This window comes from Hemibagrus wyckioides, linkage group LG16 (assembly GCF_019097595.1).
Source record: "Hemibagrus wyckioides isolate EC202008001 linkage group LG16, SWU_Hwy_1.0, whole genome shotgun sequence".
In the NCBI taxonomy this organism is placed as follows: Eukaryota; Metazoa; Chordata; class Actinopteri; order Siluriformes; family Bagridae; genus Hemibagrus; species Hemibagrus wyckioides.
In genome coordinates, this window is record NC_080725.1 from 19,266,538 (window position 1) to 19,285,486 (window position 18,949).

General features: G+C 38.7%; 1 protein-coding gene across 2 annotated transcripts in view; it reads left to right on the forward strand.

Moving 5' to 3' along the window:
• gfra2b (GDNF family receptor alpha 2b) overlaps positions 1 to 18,949 on the forward strand; it is a 116,121-nt gene that overhangs the window by 90,006 nt on the left and 7,166 nt on the right. Inside the window, exons 5-8 of one of the 2 annotated variants that reach the window (XM_058412632.1) lie at positions 396 to 505; positions 2,009 to 2,149; positions 2,283 to 2,470; positions 15,112 to 15,162. In XM_058412632.1, the coding sequence (XP_058268615.1) occupies positions 396 to 505; positions 2,009 to 2,149; positions 2,283 to 2,470; positions 15,112 to 15,162 (490 nt within the window). The remainder of the gene's footprint in view (positions 1 to 395; positions 506 to 2,008; positions 2,150 to 2,282; positions 2,471 to 15,111; positions 15,163 to 18,949) is intronic. The other variant, XM_058412633.1, reaches the window with a different exon arrangement.

The following is an 18,949-nucleotide window of genomic DNA, read 5'->3' on the forward strand; positions in this document are numbered from 1 at the left end:
TGGTGATGATGATGAAAAATTTATCTCCGATTTTTTTATTTTTTTATTTTTTTTGCATCTCTTCAAGATCAACAAGGACAGATCTGAGATGCATCTGCAATAAATAAATATTGCACAACGTAAATCTCGCCCATATAACTTTATCTGCATTGAACTGGGGGGGGGGGGTTGAGAGAGAGAGAGAGAGAGAGAGAGGCAGCGATTCTGTAATATAATTCATGATGTGCAAAATTGCGTCGGATGATGATTTATCGGAGACAGATGTTATGTTTATATTGAGCCACAGAGGAAGAACGGATTTATCTTAATCCTGCTCCTGTTTACTCAAATGTGTTCCTCAGCTACGGTGACATTTATTTATCTGTGTTCTGCCTCTCTTTTTTCTTTTGGATTAGATCCAGATTGGCAGACTTCCACATGAACTGCCAGACGACTCCGCACTCGATAACGAGCTGTCCTAATGACAACTACCACGGCTGTCTCGTGTCCTACGTCGGGCTTATAGGTAAGCGATTAGACGCACATCATCACCACCTAGAGATGTCAACAACAATGCGAAAGCTGTGCACAAAGACAGGCAAAGCGAGCAGGGATAAAGGGATGAAAATTCAAAAAAAAAAACAAAAAACAAAAAGATGAATTTTTTAAATCTATATACACATGGCACTGTTTCATATGATTAGTACACCACATGCTTATGTTTTCTGTTATAAGTTTTAGATTAGCCGTTTATCGTGTTTTTATCTCTCTAGGGGTTCAAATGAAAACCTTAAATTAAATATTTGTGGGGGGGGGGGTGGAAATAGTGTAAATACTTGCTGTTATAAGAAAATAATCAATGACTGAATGGTGTGAAACAGCTCAATAGAAACAGAAGATCACTGATGTTGATTTTATTTTTCATGCGCAGCAGTTTGCTAACACTGTTATGTAGCGACTGAGCATGAGGCAACATTACAGAACGAGCGAGGGTAAAAAGTCTACCAGAAAACTCCCTGCTCACGTGTCCGTAGAACAGGACTCGAAGCCTGGATTGGATTCTACACACAAATGCAGATAGTGTGCTTGTCTATTAGACAGATTGTTCTGCCAATATGGCGTCCGGAATAGGACGTTTATGTAGTATAGACAGCTGACGGTGTGCACACTATACAGTTATTATATGTGCATATTTTTATCTTAGAAAGATATAGCCTCAAGCTACAGTAGCACTAGTAGTTTGCTGAGTAGTAGCTACTGCCGAGTTCTGGTTCACGAGCATGGGTGAGGCAAGTGGAGAGCAAAGAGGTCAGGCATGACGGTCAGGCTTCAAGTCTCCTGCACTGTGATTCTCCATAAATTTGTTCCATTAAATAAACAAAATCTCTGAACTGGTTCGTTGTCATTTTATTAGCCAGAAATAGAGCTCCAAAGTGGACTAAAGTGAGCACTTGGCTTCTTTCTCAGGCATCATAGACTCATTCGAAAGCCTAACAGTTTATAGTAATTTGATGTTATCAGACCAAGGGTTTTTTAAAAAATCATTTTTAACCATTTACAGAAAACGTTCTGTTCAGTGAAGCAAGTTCCTGTGGTATTTAATTCCGTTATAATCAGTTGTACCTTTCCTGAAGTTAATAAGACAAAAATTACAGAGAAAATTGAAAGTCATTGGTCTTGAAGATTTCTAATATCGGAACCCTTTATCTCCATCAGTGTGCTGACACTGGACACTGGAGACTCCTTTCATAGAGAAGTTATCTCGCTAACAAAACATTTCCATTTAAACAATTCCTCACCGAATCCACTTACATGAAGCATATCGGTATCAGATTAGAAACAATGACGCATTGAACGAGCGCTTTTACATAAAAACACGATCTGAATTCCAGATACTCATAGAGCTGCTGTTATAGAGAATTACTCATCTCTGGACAACACTGTGGAACAACAGCATGTAAAGAGAATACATGTGAACTGAAACCCTAAAACACACCTGAACTTCTGTTGTACCGTTTGACTCGGACAGGATCGGACGTGACCCCGAACTACGTTGACGCCAACCACGCCAACATCACCATATCGCCGTGGTGCAGTTGCCGTGGCAGCGGTAACCAGGAGACAGAATGTGAAGCTTTTCTGCGTGACTTCAGAGAGAACGCATGTCTAAGTGAGTGGCTTTAACCTGACATGCAGCGTCGCTTAATAACACACTCACTAATGAGGAAAGAAAAAAATCTGGCATTTCAAACTTTATGTCCAGACATCTCTCAGGAGTGCTGTGTGTGTGTGTGTGTGTGTAGGAAATGCAATCCAGGCGTTTGGTTACGGAGCAGACGCCGGTTTCCTTCCGTTCACCGAATCCCATTCTGTCGGCCCATCTGAGAAACCCAACCTCCATCCTGCCATCATCACCAAACCCGACATCATCACCAACGACGTCAAACCGGTGGAGAGCGCGTGTGTTTTCTCCACATGCGCTAATCTTAAGGTACGTCTAACATCTGAATCATCTGAATCTCATGTTTGTTGACTTTTTGATACGTTCCTGATACCATTCATTCAAAACAATGCTGTCTTTACCGTGCTATTTCCTAAACCACTACATTCCCTCTGAAACTGAATCACTCCAAGACCTCACATAAGTGGCTGAGCAAATCTGCCTGAGGGAATGTAGTGGTTCAGTGAACAGCTTTTTGAGCGACAGGCAACATTACAGAACTAGCGAGGCTAAAGTCTGATGTGAGCAGTTTGTCTGCCAGAGAACTCCCCGCCTCAGCTCTGTGCCTGGATCGGATTCCAAGCATAGAGTTAAAATCCAGAGAGTGCACTTGTCTGTTAGACGATTTGTTCTGACTCCAATATGGCGTCCAAAACAGGAAACGGTAACCCGTGCCAGTATGTGTAGAACAGACAGCTGGCAGTGTACACACTTTTGCAAAAATTGGATGCGCATATTTTTAAGTTAGAACAGAATCTTAGAACGGCGAGTAGAAGTCAGAGCGTGGGTGAGGCGAGTAGAGTGCACTGATGTCGGCCATGATGGTCAGGCTTCCAGCTCCTGCAGTCTGCAAATTTGGTCATTTAAATAAATCAAATTTCTGAACCGAGGACTTTTAAGATAATTGACTGAAACATAATAAGCTCCTTGGCAGATCCTGAGGGGTTATTTTAGCCAGAATTAGAGACACATTCCACCACTTACAACCCTAATCCCTACACTGCAAACATCTGCAAGCATTTTGAATAGTTTGATTTATTTACTATTACAAAGCAACTAGTATATGTTTTAACAATTCTCGAACTTAAGTCTTCTTCGGCAATGATCGGCGGATCGTTTTCTCTCATTCATTTCCAGAAAGTTAATAGAATTAAAATATGTGTCTCAAAAGGAGTGATTTTTAAGTATATTTCATTTCTAATCTGTTAATTATGAAATGTTAGCTAAGTTTCCTCATTCAAGATATTATAAATGTTTTGTTTTGTTTTTTCCAGAAAATTGATCAATTAAATAAACAAAGTTTTTCAAAAGAATTGATTGAAACATGAAGAGTTGTTTTGGTTTTGTTTTTTTCAACAGAAACCAAAGTGCTGATTTTGCCAGAAATTGAGCTCCAAAGTGCCCGAGTTATAACAGTAACAACACATTACGACACTTTTTACTGCCACTTTTTGGATCGCGTAAAAACATTTTTTTGAATTCCTACAAAAAAATCTTAGCAATTTTGAATTTAATCAAATTTATCTGCTATTATAAAGCAACTACTGTATGTTCTACTTATTTCTAGACTAATTTCAGACTTCAGACTTAAGTCTTCTTCGGCAATGACTGGAAGATCATTTTCTCTCATTGGTAGCATTCATTTCCAGAAAGAAGAAAAGCTAATAGAATTAATTTATCTCAAAAGAAGTGATTTTTGAGGATGTTTTATTTCTAATCGGTTAATATGAAATGTAAGATATGTGTATATATGTGGACCGTCACTAGACTGTGACCCCCATGGCTAGATAAGTTTACTTATTCAACATATTATAAATTCTTTGTTTTTTCCAGAAAATTGAGTAAACATAAGACTCTGAACTGGGAACTTTTAAAATAATTGATTGAAACATAAAGAGTTTCTGGACAAAAAAACAAAGTGCTGATTTTGCCAGAAACTGAGCTCTAAAGTGGACTAAAGTGCCTGAGTTATAACAGTAATAACACATTACAACACTTTTTACTGCCATTTTTGGAATTCCTACAAAAAACAAATCTTAGTAAGGTGGAACAACCTTGAATTGAATCAAATTTATCTTCTATTATAAAGCAACTACGGTACGTTCTACCTATTTATAGATATTACTACTAGTTTCAAGCTTCGAATAGTCTTCTTCTCTTATTTTCAATATTATCCGACCCACTAGTTCCTCAAGAGCTCTTGGTTGCTGTTGCAGAAAGGATATTATAAACTGTCCACTGTCTCCCAAATGAGGATGAGGTTCCCTTCTGGGCCTGGTTCTTCTCAAGTTTTCTTCCTTGTATCATCTCAGGGATTTTTTTCCTCGCCACCGTCGCCTCAGGCTTGCCCATTAGGGATAAAACAGGGATAAAATATTCGCTTAACTTTAAACATTATAATGTTTCTATACTTCTGTAAAGCGGCCTTGAGACAATGTCCATGGTTAAAAGTGCTAAATTGAATTGAATTGAAATTTTAACTTTAAATCACAAAAATAGATGAATTGGCCATTTTAGATACTTTTCACTTTATAGAATGAATATATATATATATATATATATATATATATATATATATATATATATATATATATATATATATATATATATATATATATAAAATTTAAAAAATATATAATTTTTTTGTTGTTTTAAATTATTATTATTTATTTTATTTTTTTAGTTTGACTGAAAATCCTTCCTAAAGTTCCTTAATTTAACATTTTGGAGAATGTGACGTCTTTGTTCCCTTCCACTTCTGATCAGTCCAGATTATTATGACTGAGATGTTCTTTTGATCTAGACCGGCACCAGATTGCAATAAACTCAAACATATGCTGCTTTCTCGAGCGGTCTCGGCATGACGAGTAATTTATTGACGTTTTTAGAGCCCTACAGCACAGATGTGTGCCTTTGTTCCGTCTCCTTCACACACTGAGGATGCAAGTGTTGGATATTTATTAGTTTCTGCTCGGGTGGATGCCGGTGTTCTGTTTTCAGCTCAGTAATTGCCTGACTTGTTATCACAGTTTACTATGTTATCATGATGTCAGGTATTAACTCGAACTCTAAGCGTGGTCTGGTGTGTCAGCTATTTCATGTATTTGAAATGGATTGTATATGAATCGTTAAACTTTGATATGTTAAAACAGCAGAATAAATGCTCTTTATTTTTTCCCCCTAAAGCACAGACTGCAATCCGGATTGTAACCTTTTATCTAAAATAAATTCCATAGCCTCTAGGTACAGGTTTATTATATCAACATAATCTAAATGTGTACAATAATATTTCAGTTATTCGCTTTTTATTTCTGAACTTTTCCGTGATGTTATTTACAGGCTGACTTGCTTTAGAGTTGTTGAGATTTGGAGTACAGTGGAACCTCAGCATACGAGTTTAATTCACTCTGGAGGCGAGTTCTTAAGGCGGAAATTTCCATTGCGATACAAAATTTCCCATAAGAAATAAAGTAAATGCAGATAATCCATTCCACCCATCCAAATATATTACCAGTATTACCAAGGGTCAAGGGTTCCTACAGGAAGTCATGCCACCAAGCTTGGGCTAAACATAGAACACACAACCCACACCACCAATCTGTCAACAAAATAACGCATGAAATATCACCTAGCTTTTGAGCGCATGCTAAAAGTTTTGAACGGCTCCCAGGCGTATGCGAAACTTAGCCGGCGTTCGGTCCAGTTTGTTCGTAATTTCAATTCTTAAGGCAAAAATGTATAAAGGAGGGAATTCATGTGCTGTGGTTCCACTGTATATGAATATAATAGTAATGATTGGAGGTTTGAATTCCGCCGCTGCCCTGTGTGTGGTATTTTTTCTCCATGTGCTTCAGGGTTTTTTTCTGTGTTTTCTGGTTTCCTCCTCCAAAGACATGCGTTATAGGCTGATTAGCATCTCTGAATTGTCCGTAGTGTGTGTGTGTGTGTGTGTTTGTGAGACTAGGATAGATTCCAGCTTCCCTGTGACCCTGTGTTGGATAAGCTCTACAGAAAATGGATGACTGGATGAAGGGATAATCACGTTGGTGATGATTGAACTAAATTTAATTTCTGGGCTTTAATAGGCCAGAAAGACAGCTCAGGTCTTATAGTATGACATTAGAAAGGGTAACAAAATATTGGAACATGTATTGGAAAAGTAAGGTTTGAAAGACTCCGGGTGCAGTGGGGGAGGTGCTTAGTTATTTTCCTGTAGCAGTACACCCTGAAGTGATTTATTTCCCTAATACTGCAGAAATGTCACGATAATAATTGTTTTTTTTTATGAAGAGATGGCATCGTTTTTGTCCATTTATGGTTATGTTAAATATTGTGGGATGGTTAATAAACAGTCTTGCTTTATTTCCATTCGAATAGGATGAAAAAAAAGTATGTCATGTTACCGATAAAGTGAAAAAACCATCTGGCTTAAAAACTTTCTTGTGGTGGAAAAGAAATTCTGCAAGGATGTATTGACCTCTGACCAGGCAAAAAAAAAAAAAAAAACTGAGGGAATTCCTACTCTGGAATTTGGGATGTTTTTCCAAACTTGAGCAAATGACATGAAATCAACATGCACTTTTCCCCTTTAAATGAGTTACAGTGCTGTTCACTTTAGATCATACAGTACAGACATAGTCACTTGTTAAATCTAACAGACTGACTATACAGATAGAGAAATATACAGCAGTGGTCACAGATATTATGAGTTTCTATATATATATATATATATATAGATATACACTATATTGCCAAAAGTATTCGCTCACCTGCCTTGACTCTCATATGAACTTAAGTGACATCCCATTCCTAATCCATAGGGTTCAATATGACGTCGGTCCACCCTTTGCAGCTATAACAGCTTCAACTCTTCTGGGAAGGCTGTCCACAAGGTTTAGGAGTGTGTTTATGGGAATTTTTGACCATTCTTCCAGAAGCGCATTTGTGAGGTCACACACTGATGTTGGACGAGAAGGCCTGGCTCTCAGTCTCTGCTCTAATTCATCCCAAAGGTGTTCTATCGGGTTGAGGTCAGGACTCTGTGCAGGCCAGTCAAGTTCATCCACACCAGACTCTGTCATCCATGTCTTTATGGACCTTGCTTTGGTCACTGGTGCACAGTCATGTTGGAAGAGGAAGGGGCCAGCTCCAAACTGTTCCCACAAAGTTGGGAGCATGGAATTGTCCAAAATGTCTTGGTATGCTGAAGCATTCAGAGTTCCTTTCACTGGAACTAAGGGGCCAAGCCCAGCTCCTGAAAAACAACCCCACACCATAATCCCCCCTCCACCAAACTTTACACTTGGCACAATGCAGTCAGACAAGTACCGTTCTCCTGGCAACCGCCAAACCCAGACTCGTCCATCAGATTGCCAGATGGAGAAGCGCGATTCGTCACTCCAGAGAACGCGTCTCCACTGCTCTAGAGTCCAGTGGCGGCGTGCTTTACACCACTGCATCCGACGCTTTGCATTGCACTTGGTGATGTATGGCTTGGATGCAGCTGCTCGGCCATGGAAACCCATTCCATGAAGCTCTCTGCACACTGTTCTTGAGCTAATCTGAAGGCCACATGAAGTTTGGAGGTCTGTAGCGATTGACTCTGCAGAAAGTTGGTGACCTCTTCGCACTATGCGCCTCAGCATCCGCTGACCCCGCTCCGTCAGTTTACGTGGCCTACCACTTCGTGGCTGAGTTGCTGTCGTTCCCAAACACTTCCACGTTCTTATAATACAGCTGACAGTTGACTGTGGAATATTTAGGAGCGAGGAAATTTCACGACTGGATTTGTTGTACAGGTGGCATCCTATCACAGTTCCACGCTGGAATTCACTGAGCTCCTGAGAGCGACCCATTCTTTCACAAATGTTTGTAAAAACAGTCTGCATGCCTAGGTGCTTGATTTTATACACCTGTGGCCATGGAAGTGATTGGAACACCTGATTCTGATTATTTGGATGGGTGAGCGAATACTTTTGGCAATATAGTGTATATAGATATACTGTAGCTGTAGCTTGAATGCACAGAGCTTTGAAAAAAAAAATCCAAGCTGCATTACAGTTAACTCTTTTCCTTTTTTATGTTGCACGGCGGAAACACTGGAGAATCCTGAAAATCTTAATTACAATATACACTACCAGTCAAAGGTTTGGACACACCTTTAAATTCAATGTTTTTTGTTTAGGGATTTATTTTCTACATTCTAGAACAATACTGGAGATTTCAAAACTATGAAATAACACACATGGACTTCAGTAATCCATATGTAACGACAACAAAAAACAGTCAGTTGTTATTTTAAGACACGAAGGTCAGGTGTTCTGGAATAGTTCTTGCAAGAACAGTATTGTCAAGTGCATTTGCAAAACCCATCAAGCACCATGATGAAACTGGCTCACATGAAGACCATCCCAGGAAAGCAAGACCAAAACTGACCTCTGCTGCAGAGGAGAAGTTCATTTAGAGTGACCAGCCTCAGAAATCACCAATTAACAGCACCTCAGATTAGAGCCGTTATGAAGGCTTTACGGAGCATCAGTAGCAGACATATCTCAATACCAACTGTTCAAAGGACATTATTGTGGATTTCGGCCGCCTTCAGCATTGTTTTACAATGTAGAAGGAAATAAACATCAGGAAAGACCATGGAATTAGAAGGAGTGTCCAAACTTTTGACTGGTAGTGTATATATATATATATATATGCAGTCTCACATTTTCCAACACATGTATGTGTTATACAAGTCCCTGTGTGAGTTGTTACTATGGGAACCATAACATATTACATAATTAATAGAAACCTGGGTCTTGCAACTCCTGACCAATCAGAATTCCCCACCTGACCAATCAGAATTCACCTCATGATCAATCAGATTTCACCTCCTACCCAATCAGAATTCACCTCTTGACCAATCAGAATTCACCTCTTGACCAATCAGAATTCACCTTCTGACCGATCAAAATTAAGAATTTAGCCATGCTGTGCTTTGACACAATGTATTTTAAATCCCTTTTATATTAAATTCTAGATTTTATATATGTTTTTTTCTATATGTTTGTTACTATTATTATTATTATTATTATTATTATTATTATTATTATTAGTCTATCATATCATTATCTATCATTATTATTTTTACAAGTATTATTTTTTGTTTATTCTTTGTTTTTATTCTGTATGTTGGTTATTATTATTATTATTATTATTATTAGCAATATTAATAATATTAATATTAATAATAATTTATTTTTATTATTTGTCTCTCATAGTTTACTTTATCCTATTTTTATCCTGTATTTTATTATATTCTATTTTTTCTTTCTTTGTTTTTTTTTTTCAATTCTTCATTGTGGCACTTATGAGTAACTAATGAAAACAATTTCACTACGTTACATCACACGTACGTCATATATACACGTGACAAATAAAACCTGAAAAAGCACTGAACCTTTTTGATAAAACGACCAGAAATATTTATTTATCTATTTATTTATTTGTTTATTTATTTATTTATTTTAGAGCCAAGTAAATATGTTTGAAAAAAAAATGAGATACGTAACACAAGTTTCATTTGAATCTGTATATTTAGTGGCACAAGGTAGTAAGTCGTTTCTCTGAGGGTGTTTTGATTGCTTTCCTCATTGAGCGAGCGTGCACACACACACACACACACACACACACTCACACAGCAGGGGAAACATCATCACATATCTAATGTACTATTTATTAGGAGTCGGAAATGTTCTGATGTTAATCTGTTGAAGAGAGCTTCGCCGTAACGCCACACCGCCTCTCTAGCCATATTTTAAACCCAATATTGATGACTACATTTCCCAGTGTTTTTTTTTTCTATTCATGAGCGCCTCTTTCCCCAGAGAGCATCCTTTACCTGTCTGGAAATGGATTTAGATCCGCAAGCATGAACACGTTTTAAATATTATGAAAACATCGCGTCTTCCCGCTTCTCCCGAGCGGCTGCGTCCCATTCCCCTGAAGAAAAGGGTGCAGGATCGTCGCCGTAACACGAGTGAGTGATGAAGCTATAAATATAATAGTCCATGTTAAAATGAAAAAAGACAGGCATATGCGGTTAATAGATAGAAAATGTGGCGCTGCATTATGAATTAGAATTCCAGCACATGCAGAATTACATCAGTGGCTTTTCTAACCTTTAGAGGAGAAGGAAAGGGATTCTTGCTCCAGGGGAAAGAAAAACCTGGATTTAATTAAACCTTGGTATTTGTCAGCCTTTTATTTCACTCTTTTCCACTTCAGCATGTAATATGTTTTATGTAGCATGGAATATATCTCTATAGGACCTCGCTGTTGAATTCTTGAATCTGATTGGTCAGGAGGTTTCGATCCATTCTTCTATAGCAGCAGCTCCGATTGCGGTTCTGTCCGCAAGCAAGCTTTATATTAACGAATACGTGATTGTTGCTATAGTAACCGCTCAACCTGTATGATGACCGCTACACATAACCTGACACTAGTTTTAATCAGGTTTTGTGACATTGTGTGGTTTCTAGTCTTGTTTTTATTTTATTGTGACATTCTTTAACACATAAAAACAGCAGAATAAAACACTAGGGTATGTGCTGTTACAGGAAAATAATCAACTTTGGGGTGATAATGAATGAGCAGCTGTGTTCCAGATGTTTCAGCACTGAAGCTGTTATAGATACTGAAAAATCTCCACTGTCGACCTCCAAGCTACACACACACACACACACACACAGACACACATACAAACACACACGCCCACACAGATACACACGCACACACAGAGAAACACATAAACACAAGCAGACAGATACACCCACACACAGATACACAGACACAGCTAGACACACACACAGATACACACACCCAGAGAGAAATACAAACACACACACAGATAGACACACATACAGAAATATACACACACACAGATAGACACACCCACACACAGAGATACACACGCCCAGAGAGAGCTACACACACCCACAGAGATACGCACACAGAGATACACACACCCAGAGAGATACACACACACACAGATAGACACACCCACACACAGAGATACACACACCCAGAGAGAGATACACACACATAGATAGACACACCCACACACAGAGAAACACACACCCAGAGAGATACACACACACACAGATAGACACACCCACACACAGAGATACACACACCCAGAGAGAGATACACACACATAGATAGACACACCCACACACAGAGATACACACACCCAGAGAGAGATACACACACATAGATAGACACACCCACACACAGAGATACACACACAGAGATACACACACCCAGAGAGAGATACACACACATAGATAGACACACCCACACACAGAGATACACACACCCAGAGAGAGATACACACACATAGATAGACACACCCACACACAGAGATACACACACCCAGAGAGAGATACACACACATAGATAGACACACCCACACACAGAGATACACACACAGAGATACACACACCCAGAGAGAGATACACACACACAGATAGACACACATACAGAAATACACACCCACACACAGAGATACACACACCCAGAGAGAGCTACACACACCCACAGAGATACACACACAGAGATACACACACCCAGAGAGAGATACACACACATAGATAGACACACCCACACACAGAGATACACACACAGAGATACACACACCCAGAGAGAGATACACACACACAGATAGACACACATACAGAAATACACACCCACACACAGAGATACACACACCCAGAGAGAGCTACACACACCCACAGAGATACACACACAGAGATACACACACCCAGAGAGAGATACACACACCCACACACAGATACACACACCCAGAGAGAGATACGCACACACACACAGATACACACACAGAGATATTCACACCCAGAGAGAGACACACACACACACAGATAGACACACATACAGAAATACACACCCACACACACAGAGATACACACACCCAGAGAGAGATACACACACACACACACACACCTAGACACACATACATACCCACACACACACACAGACCCACACCTAGAGACTGGTAGAGTAAAATCTGGAGAAGTTATTTAATAATAATTTTATATAACACTATAATAATAATAATAATAATAATAATAATAATAATAATAATAATAATAATATCCATTTTCAGATTGTTCCATCTCGTTTCTTTGTGACGTCATCGTCGCGCATTTAAATCGTGCCAAAAAATAGACCCAATGACGACCTGCTAGCTTAGACACATAGCTGAGCACTGACTCGGTTGCCTAGCAACAATGTTCTCATAACGTTAAAAAGTTGAAGAAAAAACATCGAAGTGGGATTCTAAAAAGTATCAATTATTTTCTATTGGATGTTCAATTAGCCCAGCATCTAACGCTACACGTTCACTGACATCTCATTTAACAAGGTTTTCTATCCAGAACGTTCCCTCGGAGAGCCGCGATGTATTTTCAGACTAATTAGATATACAGGGAGGGAAAAAAAAGTCTGTGCTGTAATTATATTCCCTCTGATAAGTGTTTGATGATTTACACAATGCAAATGTAACACACCTGATCCAGTGAGGCAGACAGGTGTGTGTGTGTGTGTGTGTGTGTGTGATTACAGCTTTAATAAAACTTGATGTTTCTGTCGTACACCGTTTCCACAGACATAGTCAAACACTGATGGTGTCAAGCCGTCAAATTTGGCAGCTCTCCAATTAGGAATATACTGGGATTAAAAACACGGATTTATTTTATTTTATTTTATTTTATTTTATTTTATTTTATTTTATTTTATTTTATTTTATTTTAACTCGAATGAGTGTCATTGATACTTGATCTAAAAAAATATATATTTTATTTATTTTTTTATTTAACCTTTTAAAAGAGGGTTAATCCATCTCAAGCATCTCAGTCTCATATTTAGTAGGTTCCTTTTTTCCTACTATTTGCTGAAAATAGTTTTTTTTTTGTTAATAATTTGCATAATGATTTTCATATCTGATTTTTTAAAACTAGTATTTTACTTTTGGTCTATAATTTTTTTGGGGGAAAAAACTTTCTCTGTGGCCTCACGAGTCAACATACTGGGACAGTTCTATTTCAGACCACTAGGGGGCAGGTGTTTCACCAGAGACTACTTTTTAAATTGTGTATTCCTCACGTGTTGTGCCACGCCCTTTCTATTATGTCCCCTGTCATGTCACCTGTTCCCATTTACATTTCTGGCATTTGACAGACACCCTTATCCAGAGCGACTTTATGTCATTTTATACAACTGAGCAATTGAGGGTTAAGGGCCTTGCTCAGGGGCCCAGCAGTGGCAACTTGTCCTATACACCGATCAAGCATAACATTATGACCACTGACAGGTGCCGTGAATAACATTGATGATCTCCTCATCATGGCACCTGTTAGTGGGTGGGATATATTAGACAGCAAGTGAACATTTTGTCCTCAAAATTGATGTGTTAGAAGCAGGAAAAATGGGCAAGTGTAAGGATTTGAGCGAGTTTGACAAAGGGCCAAATTGTGATGGCTAGACCACTGGATCAGATCATCTCCAAAACTGCAGCTCTTGTGGGATGTTCCTGGTCTGCAGTGGTCAGTATCTATCAAAAGTGGTCTAAGGAAGGAACAGTGGTGAACCGGCGACAGGGTCATGGGCGGTCAAGGCTCATTGATGCACGTGGGGAGAGAAGGCTGACCCGTGTGATCCGATCTAACAGACGAGCTACTGTTGTTCAAACTGCTGAAGAAGTTAATGCTAGAAAGGTGTCAGAATACACAGTGCAGGACGGGTCAGTGTTGTTTTAGCAGCAAAAAGCAGACCAACACAATATTAAGCAGGTGGTCATAATGTTATGCCTGATCGGTGTATATACCAGCCCTTTTTTATCTGTTTTTGTCAGTCAATATTTTTTGTTTGTGTGGTACGGTCAGACATTGTTGTGTTACAGTTTCTCATGCTGTATTTGTCCAGTGTTCTGTGTAGGGTTTGTTTTACATGTTGATTTAGTGTACGTGGCTGATCGAGATTACTGCAGAGATCCGGGTTCGATCCTCACTTCAGGTGGCATCTCTGGGCCGGTGCACTAAAGCGCTTTTCTTCTTCTCATGAATTTCAGGAAATTTGGTTAATGTAACTTGACCATTAGACTTTGTTGAATTTTTTAAATATTTCATGAGATGAACTATAATGTTTCAGTACTATATGATTCACGGACAAGACCTGAGATGTTCAATAGATTCATATATGGATTAAAAAAAGAGGTATTTTTGAGGTATTTTATTAATCAAATCCCAAGGTAAAGTTATGAAATGCTGTAGACTTCTGAATCAGAGGATATTATGAAGGACGGCGTGTTGAAAATGTCTTTTACCTTCACATGCAGCAGTGTTTTACATCACACATGTCCAGAGGAGTTTACATTGGCTGAGCTAATCATATAAAACAAACACAGATCTCCACAAGACCTCTGAAAGTGTGCTGTGGTCTGGAACCAAAATGTTAGCAGCAGATCCTTTAAATCCTATAAGACGTGAGGTGAAGCCTTTCATGGATCGGATTTGTTTGTCCAGCTCATCCCCCCCAGTCGTTCGGTCAGATTGATATCAGGGGAATTTGGAAGCCAAGTCAACACCATAAACTGTTTTTTGTTTGAGTCAGACTCCAGAAATTGCTGATTAAGAGATGAGAACAGTGTGTAAGGAAGGGTCATTTGTTACATTTCGGACGTCTCAGTCTTCAATAAGGAATTATATCAAGAATACATGAAGCATAAAAAAACCCCAATAAAAACAGCTTCTGACTTTCGCTGTTCATGACGCTCATAACGTTTTGATGGATGTTTAGCAGAGCTTTTATCTTCCGCAATCATATTTTCCTGTGTCTGTGTCTCCCAGGACGGTGCTGAGAAGTGTTCTCCCTCCAGCAGTTTTGAATGTGCAGATGAGGTAAGACGTCAAGCGTAGGGAATTTCAGCTCATTTCCAGCTGCACAACTTTGATTACCTCGGGTGTGTTGGGAACTCGGGCGAAACACAAATGCCAGGGCGAAGAGCCGAGCGACTGAAGAAAGTAACGGGTCACATGACCTCCTACTCGACCCACTGTGTCCTATCCCATTGGCTCTTTAGATCTTACAGCAGTACAGCTGTATAATATCCCTTCTGTGCAGCTCAGCGATGCTCATGAAGGTGGTGATGAAAGGAATCCCACAAATCCCTTCCCCAAGCTCAGCTCAACTGCCCGAGATACGAGACACAGATTCAGATACATAAACACCAGGCATGCTTTTACTCAAAAAAAATAGTTTTTAGTAAAAAAAAATAAATAAAATTGAATGCTGGAAATTTTAAGATATTTTTCCCCCACTTTATTTATTTATTTATTTATTTATTTATTTTTACACTTTTAATCAACTTGATCCATTATCATTTTTCCATTTTCGAGTCATGCTGCTTTTTAATAATTTTATATATTAAATTTTAAATCTATTCTTAATGGAAGGTTCATGGTAAGCCAGAAACATAAGATTTGAGACACATTATTAATCATAATTAACATAATTAATGGAAGGTTCATGGTAAGCCAGAAACATAAGATTTGAGACACATTATTAATCATTATATATATATATATATACATTATTTATACACACAGTGCCCTCAGATTCTCAAATCTGATTAGTTAATTTTCTATAACAGCAGCTTTGATTGGCTGTAATTCAGATCACAGGTTTTTATTCACAAGATTCAAGTACTTCCTGTGGTTTCTTAGATGTGAGTAATTAAAAAAATGATAGTCTGTTAAATAATAACACAAATATAAAAGAAAAATTGCAAATATTAGGTTCAAGGTGGTCTAGGGGTTGGGGGTTCGATTTCCACCTCAATCCTGTGTCTGGAGTTTGCATGTTCTCCATGTGCTTCAGGGGTTTCTTCCAGGTTCTCTGTTTTGTTTTGTTTTCCCTTATTCCAGAAATATGCTGTGTAGGCTGATCGGCATCTCTAGATTGTTTGTAAGTGTGTGAATGGTTGTATGAGTAGAAGTGTGTGTGTGTGTGTGTGAATGTGACCCCAGACTTGTGCCCTGAGTTGTCTGGGATCGTTTCCCAGTTTCCCACAACCATGTGTAGGATAAGTTCTACAGAAAAATGGATAGCAGTAGCAGTAAATAGCCGTGGTTAGTATCTCTATTTGTGTCTATATCTCTTTTCACTATTGGATTTAAAGCAGAAAAGAGCGTGGGCTTTCTGAGGTGATGGAGTACAAGTGATACTTTTCCTAAATCAAGAAGTTCTTGAAGCTACAGTTGACACCAGCAGCCATTTAATACAGCCAGTATGTTGGATTGTTATATTCAGGAAATCATTTGCTGGAAGCGTTAATAAAAAATCTCCAGAAACGCCAGCATGATATTCCCGGAAAGTTTTCTTTTCTTCTTTTAATAAGGACGAGATCAGTGATTTAAAAATGATGAAAAACGTCTGCAATGAAAGCACAAGTTTTTAGAATATATTTTAAAGTAATTAAATGATCGTTTTTACGGAGCCAGAGGAGATGTGCAGCTCTGTGCAGACTGCGAGCTTTATTAAGCAGCTACTCAATAAATGACAGCGTGTTACTTTTTCTTTAGTTTAAACAGAAATAGAGTTTAATGTTTGGGCTCATTAAAGCAGTGTGATGCAGACCGTTGCTCCATGGTCCAGTTCCCATGTGTATGTGCCCATTGTAGGTGCGTTCGGCAGTAGACAGGGGTCAGCATGGGGTCAGTATGGGGTCAGCCCTATAGGCTGTGATGTTCTGTGTGCGCTGACTTCTTTCTATTAGAGCCAGAATTCACTTTTTGAGTAATTTGTGCTACAGTAGCTTTTCTGTAAGATTACAGGCAGGTTAGCCTTCACTCCGCATGTGCATCAGTGAGTCTTGTGTGTCCATGACCCTCTCACTGGTTCACTGGTTGTCCTTCCTCAGACCTCTCTTGGTAGGTATTAACCACTGCATACCGTGAACACCACACAAGACCTGCTGGTTTGGGGATTTTGTCCACTGGGGACTCAGTCATCCAGCTGTCACAATTTGCTCACAAGTCTCTCAGACCCTTACAGTTCACATGCCCATTGTTTTATGCCTCCAACATAGATAGATAGATAGATAGATAGATAGATAGATAGATAGATAGATAGATAGATAGATAGATAGATAGACGGACAGATGAGTTGGTTGGTAGGTAGGTAGATGGATGGATGGATGGATGGATGAAAATATGTAGCAAAACTTTTTTTTAATTGGAATTCAAAGATCCTGTTAAAATGAGATCTAATAATCAAATAAATAAATAAACATTTCCGGTGATTGAGACAGCAGTTAGTTCAGCCAGTGCTGCTGTAGATCAGGACAGTGACTGGACAGTTATATCCTGTAGTCAGGAGCACTAGAATGTTCCGGGAGGGAGGAGCTGCCCAAACATTCTGCAAACTCAGGGATGTTGTTGATGAGGATGATCCTGATTATACCCCTCACTGAGGGAGATGATTCTGACAGCTCAGACACACACCTTTTTGCGGTGGTCCCTCAGGAGACAGGAAATAATGATGCTGCTACTGAGCCCAGCCCCGGTGTAGTATATAAGAGAGTGAATATCTGAACTCTACAGGGCCCTCAGTCAGCTTATCCATCTCTGACCGATGTGTAAACACTGTGTGCTTATTCAGGAAGAGGTGATGATGATAAAAAGCTTTACTCAGCTGAAATGTGAAACGGTGGCCATAAAGTAACAAACATTCTTTTTTTTTTACAGTTAATATTAATACAGCATTGTTTTTTATTGCATTGGGTGTAAATATATAGCAGAAAAATGAACAGGAACTACTACAAACTACTAAAAAATTATGTTTATTTATTTATTTATTTGTTTATTTTATTTTATTTTATTTTATTTATTTATTTATTTATTTATTTATTTATTTATTTATTTATTTAGGATTGGATTTCCTTTTACTTTAACTCTTTTTCTCAGAGGCCAAAAAAAAGGAAATTTGTGCCTGTTTGCTTGTGTTCATGTTCAGTATTGAATGTCTTTGTCATGTTCCACTCCACAGTGGTGGTTAATATGAAGCTCATATGAAGGTAGACACTCAGCACTTTAAGAATTTGTAGTGTTTTATAAAGTATTAGTTATTGGTTAAATGGGTAATTTTAAAAAAGTAAATGTTGATATCAAACCCATTTCTGCTCTCTGAGGCGCCCCAAGTATTTCTTCATTCTTAAACATCTAAAATGTGAAGGTGTTTCTCTTCAACCACTAAAATTCTGTGTAAGTTTATCCAATAGACATCTCACACTGAAAGTCCTGACTCATTATATATCAGACTTGTGGTGATAAAATAATAGTGATTAAAAATGTCCCATAAGTTGATTTCTATTCTGCTGGTGGACTGGAAAGCAAGTGTCCTAAATAACATGAAGCGGAGTGTGAACTCTTGCAGAAGGAAGCTCACATTTCTCAGTGCTCACAGAACTGAAGCACTCACATGTCTGACAGTTTCCCTAGACCAAGGATGTCCGATCTTATCGGCAAAGGCCCAGTGTTTGTGTAGATTTTCATTCGGATCGAGCAGAAGCTGTACCTGATTCCACCTGTTTAACCATTTGATCCTGACTCGGTTGTGGCTTCCGATTGGTTGGGATGAAAACGTGCACCCACACTGGCCCATTCTGGATAAGATTGGACACTCATG